Source organism: Amblyomma mixtum, chromosome 4 (assembly GCF_055824585.1).
Source record: "Amblyomma mixtum isolate Tamu chromosome 4, ASM5582458v1, whole genome shotgun sequence".
Lineage (NCBI taxonomy): Eukaryota > Metazoa > Arthropoda > Arachnida > Ixodida > Ixodidae > Amblyomma > Amblyomma mixtum.
In genome coordinates this window covers 20,339,427-20,346,863 of record NC_143015.1, presented here as the reverse complement: position 1 = coordinate 20,346,863, position 7,437 = coordinate 20,339,427, and the positions used below count along the sequence as shown (strand labels likewise).

Sequence of the window (7,437 nt, the reverse complement as noted above, 5' to 3'; positions counted from 1 at the left end):
ATCGCCGCCAGAGTACGTCATCCCGGACCAACAGTGGCCAGCCCCATCGCCAGGAACATCAACATCTGATAATTTTATCAGGTATATAAAGCCCATGCTGTCATCGCCGCCGCTCTGTGGGCTCGGTAGCTGTGTGTCAACGCAGACTACTAATCCTCTGCTTTTCGCAATGCAGGTGTTTACCCTCACCCTGAAGCTGCTTTTCGCCGCTCTACCGTCTGCCTCCTGTTCATCAGTGTCTACGGCCGCCGTGAAGTATCATGAAGAAGACCATTTTCATCCGCCTGCCCCATCACCATTGCTACCCCATCAACTGCCCTCATCGCCGCCAGAGTACGTCATCCCGGACCAACAGTGGCCAGCCCCATCGCCAGGAACATCAACATCTGATAATTTTATCAGGCATATAAAGCCCATGCTGTCATCGCCGCCGCTCTGTGGGCTCGGTAGCTGTGTGTCAACGCAGACTACTAATCCTCTGCTTTTCGCAATGCAGGTTAGTAACAAGTTTTCCCTATATGCTAAAAAAACAAGTAACTACTTTTTAATGCAGCTGCCGAGCCCTCAGTGCTGCTGTAGTACTGTTGCCGAGTGTTCACGTGTTCTCCGTTTTCTTTTACTATTGTCAGGCGATGTCGAATCTAACCCAGGCCCCGACCGTTACGATTGCATACTTTCCGAGCTCCAGAAACTAACTACCGGGCAAGCTACATTAATTTCCGATCTACAGGACATTAAAGATCAACTAAAAACTACCGAAACAACCTTGACCGACTTAACCAAGCGCATGGACACCCTGGAATCACACTACGCCACACTTTCCACTATTCATTCTGAGATAGACGCCCTGAAAACTTTAAACACCAAACTTACCTGCAAGATCGACAAACTTGAAGCACGTATGGACGATGCAGAAAATCGCTCTCGCCGTAACAATCTCATATTTTACAATATTCCTGACACTAACCCAACTGAAACGTATGCAGACTCGGAAGAGACAGTCATTCGTCATTGCTCCACTCAACTAGATTTTGCCATCGAACCCAATCTAATCGAGCGTGCTCACCGCCTCGGGCGCCACTCAACTGATCGCACCAGGCCAATCATCGTTAAATTCACCTCATCGAAAACTAAAGAAAGCATCCTTTCTTTAGGAACTAAGCTTAAAGGCACCAACTACAGTATTGGCGAAGACTTCTCCCTTCCCGTTCGTAACGCCCGCAAACATCTTGTAACCTTTGCCAGATCAGTATCCGATAAGTTCTCTTTGCGCTTCAAAACATTACATATTGGTCCCAAACGCTACATATTCGATGAATCATCACAAACAGTAAAAGAAGTGAAATAGCAACCATCTCTGCACCTATCGACAGATCGTTCGAAGCATGCACAGCAAGAAGCACTTTCATTGTCAGCTATCTTTACTAACGTACGGAGTTTCATTTCAAAGCGCGACATTATTTCCCATATTGTCACTTCATCTGCTAGCAACATACTAGTTTTGACGGAAACGTGGCTAAACAGTGACATTCCTGATAGTGAAGTCCTTGCTGACTTGCCTAATTTCAGTGTTTTTCGCAAAGATCGCCCAGACCGAAGGGGAGGGGGGTACTGATTGCAACCGCTCGGGATCTATCATGCTCAGCTGTTCACCTTTCATCAGATATAGAAATATTATGGGTTTTATGCCATGCTTCACCTAAATCAGTTGTGATTGGCGTTTGCTACAGGCCTCCTAGCTACCCAGACTTCCCTCGAAAACTTAATAACGCATTAAATGAAATTAAAGCTAAGCACCCTAACACCTGCACTCTCCTATTCGGAGATTTCAATTTTCCGAGCATTGACTGGCATAATCTAACCGCTACAGGTAATAAGGATGCTAATGAATTTCTAGACGTCTGCCTTAATTTTAACCTCGTTCAAACTATATCCGAACCAACCCGTGTAACTGAAGACTGCGCTAATATCCTGGACCTAATATTAACGGATAATCCTGAATGTGTTCATTCCGTCACGTATCTACCAGGCGTCAGCGATCACCACATCATACATGCCGGCTTCACCATTAAACCGTCCTTACGCGTAACTTCTAAACGAACTATCCGACTGTACGATAAAGGAAACTACACAGCAATAAATAATGAACTTCGCGCATTTTTACCAGTATTTCAATCCAGCTTTCATCAAAGATCCATAAATGATAACTGGTCCTTGTTTAAGAGGAAAATCGAAGATTTGGTCGACAGGTTTATTCCAAACATAAATATACGAAATAACCCTCAAAACCCATGGTTCACAAACACACTCAAACGTCTTGAAAATAAAAAGAAGCATCTTTTCCGATCAGCCAAGTTGCTTCCTAGTCAGAACGCTTGGAACAAATATTATGCAGCCGAAAAAACTTATTTATCAAGTATTCGAGAAGCCAAACGCACTTTTTTTTTAACTCCGATGTGCCTAAAATGTTGTCAACTAACCCCCGTAGGTTCTGGCAAGTCATTAACCCCCAGCACACACGCACTGTTTCCCTCACTGATGCTTCGGGTGCAACTGTCTCTAAAACTGAATGCGCCAACATGTTCAACACAGCCTTTTCATCCGTGTTTACTAATGAAACAGAGCCGACATTTCCTCAAAACCCCCCAATTATTCAAGATACTATGCCTCCTCTTATATTTTCTTCTGCAGGAATTTTGTCACTAATAGAAAACATTAAAATATCATCCTATGCTGGAATTGACAATATCAACGCTAAAATACTGATTAATACCAAAGATATATGTTCATCTCTGTTGTGCTTGTTATTCGCTCAGTCACTCTTCACAGGTCAACTGCCCATAGACTGGAAAAATGGGAAGGTCGTTCCAGTCTACAAATCAGGTAACAAGAACTCGCCGCTTAATTACCGCCCCATCTCTCTAACTAGTATTCCTTGCAAAATCATGGAACACGTCATCTATACCCACATCATGGCATTCCTTGATTCGAATAACTTCTTCCATTCTGCTCAGCACGGATTTCGCCGGGGTTACTCCTGCGAGACCCAACTTGCCACATTCATTCATGAACTGCATGCTAACCTTGATTCTAATCTACAGACTGATATCATTTTTCTAGATTTCGCCAAAGCATTTGATAAAGTACTCCATAAACGCCTGCTGATAAAACTTTCTCGATTAAATTTGCACCCCCATATTTTGAAGTGGATCGAAGAATTTTTGACTAATCGTTCGCAGTTTGTCTCCGTTAACAATAAGAACTCTAACTCACTCTCAGTAACGTCGGGCGTCCCACAGGGATCTGTGCTTGGCCCACTACTATTTCTTATATACATTAATGATCTGCCTTCAAATGTAACATCTAACATACGCATGTTCGCTGACGACTGTGTACTTTATCGTGCTATTCTTACCACCGCTGACCAATTTTCTCTTCAAAATGATCTTAATGCCGTTCAGGAGTGGTGTAATAAATGGCTAATGGAACTTAACCCATGTAAGTGTAAACTTTTGTCCATTAACCGTCGCCGTAATCCTTTAACCTTCTCTTACGTAATATCTGAAGTTCCCGTACAACTAGTTCAATCATACAAGTATCTAGGCATAACTATTTCTAGCGATCTTTCTTGGAGCCTGCATGTTACTAATATAATATCGTCAGCAAACAAGACATTAGGTTTCCTAAAGCGCCATCTTCATCATGCTCCCCATCATGTCAAGTTATTAGCTTACAAGTCATTAGTCAGGTCCAAACTAGAATTTGCGTCGCCCATCTGGAATCCTCATCAAGCATATCTCATCAATGCCCTCGAATCTGTTCATAATCGCGCTGCTCGTTTCATTCACTCATCCTACTCTTATGACATCAGTGTTTCGTCCTTAAAAACAGCATCCGGATTATCACCCTTATCGCTCCGCCGTCGCATTGCTAGCATGTCTTTATTTCACAAATTCTTCCACAGCCCTATGCACATTGCACCTTATATTCTTCCACCCGCACGCATATCTCACCGCACCAGCCATCGCCTACAAGTTGCCCGTCCACGATCACGCACCGTCACTTTTTCTAATTCCTTCTTTCCTCGTGCAGCCGCAGACTGGAACGGCCTTCCGAACAACGTTGCCATCATCACTTGCCCAAGTCTTTTCACCGATAACGTAGAAACTTTCCTGTCATTGTGAATTTGTGTTTTTACTCTTGCCACCCCTTATGTAACACCCCTTTTAAGGGGCCTTTAAGGTAATAAAATGAAATGAAATGAAATGAAATCTTATCAATGTCCTCCTCACAAGCGATCCTGATGGCTCGTGCACCAGGTTGCTTTGGAGCATAGATCTTTCCTTCCTTTGACCAGACGAAAGCGTACTTCATTTCCTTAGCCTTCATTTTAGCGAGCCACAGTAAATTCCTGCTAGAAGCCGTCAGGTTATCAAAGAATCGAATGTTATCTTCGCATTCTTTGCGCTTTGAAATCCAGTCTGTTTTTGTGGATCGGTTGGCAAAACGGATCAAAACCACAGGCACCTTGTCAGGTTGAGATGGAAGGCGGTGTAGCCCTTCAATGTCCTTTGCTACAAGTGTGGGCAAGTCAAGCTTCACAGCAAGGCTGTTTACTTTGCTCAGTAAATCTTCACCATCTGTCACAGGTATTCCATGTATTTCCATGTTTTGCTGCCTATTGTACTGGCTCAGGTCGTTCAATTCCTGACGCAGTTTTCGAATTTGCTGCCCGTCCTGGTTTGCCTCAATGTCGTCAACTCTCTTACGCAGGAGCTCGATTTCCTTGTCATGCCTATTAGATACTTCGAGCAATTTGTCATACGTGTCAGACATATGTTGTACATACAATTCAATGCTTGAAACGGTTTCTTTCAAAGATGTCAGATCATCCACTTTGGCCGTGAGATTTGCCAGACTTACTAATCTCAGCAAGCTGTTTGCATAAGACAGCAGAAGATGCATTACTGCTGCTATCATGACTGCGAGACGCCGAACATCGACATGTCAAGCATTTCAGGGCTTTTCTTAATTCAGCATTTTTTGCTTTGAAACTCCGCTCCCCAACCCCTGCACACTTCCCTATATGAGACCTTTGACAGCAATCCGCACAAGTCATAAATTCTTCACCATCTATAATGTCTTCGTAGCATGCAGAACAAGGATCAAAATTTTCAGATGACATTGCAAGCAAGACACTAGACCATGGGCAGCAGTGGCAGCAGTGGCGGCAGTATGCACTGGCAGCTTAACAACAGTAAGAAAAGACAACTAACCTGCAAATTGAAAACAGTTGTTTGAGCACTCTTGTGCAGCAACGTGCCACCGCCACCGCTGCCCGATGTGTGAAGGCTCACGACGACTTGCGCAGCTTTATAGCCAGAAGGAAGGGGCGTATCTTCACGTGATGACAGCACGATAGGCAGCCGCACACGGTGCGTCAACGAAGCCAGCAGAATGCAGATCGCGCTTGATACGGAAATTCTTGCAGACGGACAGCAGCGAAGGAACTGCAAATTCAAAACAGTTGTTTGAGCACTCTTGTGCAGCAACGTGCCACCGCCACCGCTGCCCGATGTGTGTCGACATCTCGTCCCTATACGAAACAATAAAAAATAGAAACAACAATTTATATTTATATTTTATTTCTACAACCATTTTTGTGCCCTTTGTTGTTGAAAAATAAAAGAAGAACGCTATAGGTGTACCATAACTCATGCTTTGATTTTAGCGGTTGCGTGAGCAATATTCATTTCTATACCAGGGGAAAACAGGTCGTCGGCTGAGGTATCCCGTCATGGCATGTCCAGAAAGGTCAAAGCATCTGCCCGGGCACGGCAGGACCACGATATCTCGACAATCACTACACTATGAATGTACTCGTACAATTACCAACTTGTAGAACATAGAATTGTGTGAAATAAGACAGCCGCTAGCATTTGGGCCCTACCAAATAAATGAATGAAAGGCGAGTATGTTTATAAGAATTAGTACTATTAAATTTTCGGTTAAATTTCCAGATGGAAACAGCGGAATTCTTTGTCATCACCTGCTACTACTGCTGCGTAATTTGTTGCAGTGCATGAGCTGATGTCCTTGCACCTGCTTCTACCAACGCAGCGGAGGCAGCAGAAGCCAATGATACCCAATGCTTTGCCAAGGCTGAGATCTCAAAAGGCTCAGAGCGGTTGTATGAGAGCAACTCCAGTTTAGAAATCCTGTCTGCTGTTGTAAGGAGCCATCCTCCAACCTTTTTACTTCACAGCAGAAGCTATTTCGTTGTTCTGTCTTGGCGGTCAAATCTGGTCGAAGTCTCTAATTGCAGTTTCAGTTCGCCGGTTTACCTATTTTATAACTCTTTTCCTCCTCGCACAAAAAAACTGTTAATCAAAGCTTGCACCGGGAGTTGCAAGAAAGATAATCCACCGGAGTTGCCTTTTGAGGGCTACATTTAGCGATTCAGCTCCGAGTACAGCAAGAAAATGAAGTACTGAAGCAGAAGCTTCGAACCTAGAGCTTTTAGCTTATCACAGAATGGTTGGACTAGAGATAATGGCGTGCGCACTTTCTTTTATGGGGTGCACAAAGCGGATAGTTGTCACCTGTTGCCGTGGTTGGGTGGCGGCGCTGTCCCCTCACCTACCTGCTCTCGCAGAATGCATTCACCCGTTCACTGCCGGACCTAGTTTGAGAGATGTTTCGTGCTCATAACGAAAGCTGAGCGGTTATGGCTTAGCTTCTTTTTCAATGGCTCATCGGCAACAAATCCTGGCGACTATGTTTACCAGCAGCTGTGATCCCGAAAATCCGATATGATGTCGCCAAGGTATAAAAAAAATAAATAGAAATTCTTCCGAAGGTGCGGGCACTTTGACCCAAAGCTTTCAGACTGCGAGACAAGCACGCAACTCATTGGCTTCAAGATTGCGTTGCTTCTTGGAGAACTAAGGTAAGTCTTTGTGCGTCGCCGCTCTCTTGGGATTTCAGCACACTTCACGTTAACTCGAATTCCTTGATCGTAAGGGGCCGCGACAAGCCTCTCTGTAATACACTGATTCACTTGGCCGTGTCATTTGGTTTGACTGCTGTTGTTTATAGCGCCAATAGACAGTGCTCCATCCTGGATCTTGTCTTTGTCACACCAGATTGGATGCGCGAAGATTTTAAATGTTAACTTGTGGAGGGCCTGTCCAACCATTATGCAGTCCTTGTTAATTTTTCTGCTGTATGGGATCCTAGAAAGCCAGCATACGAAGTTGTCACAAATTCTTCGAATGCTGACGACGATGCTGTTATTTCGAAGCTTGCATGTCTCTATGATAATTTTTTCTTATGTTGCAATGTTCGCAACCTGGACGTGTTAGTGGAAATTTTTTACGCGATTGTGTCTGAGTGCATATCGAACTTTGTACCTTGAATCTTGAATAAACAGTGCGA

At 44.1% G+C, this 7,437-nt stretch overlaps 1 protein-coding gene across 1 annotated transcript; it reads left to right on the top strand.

The window, feature by feature from the left end:
* Positions 1-269: 269 nt before the first annotated feature.
* LOC149345827 (uncharacterized) lies at positions 270-1,348 on the top strand. The gene has a single exon (XM_089585298.1). It carries the CDS (start codon positions 416-418, stop codon positions 1,346-1,348), a length of 933 nt encoding a protein of 310 aa, XP_089441424.1. The 5' UTR covers positions 270-415.
* Positions 1,349-7,437: the final 6,089 nt, after the last annotated feature.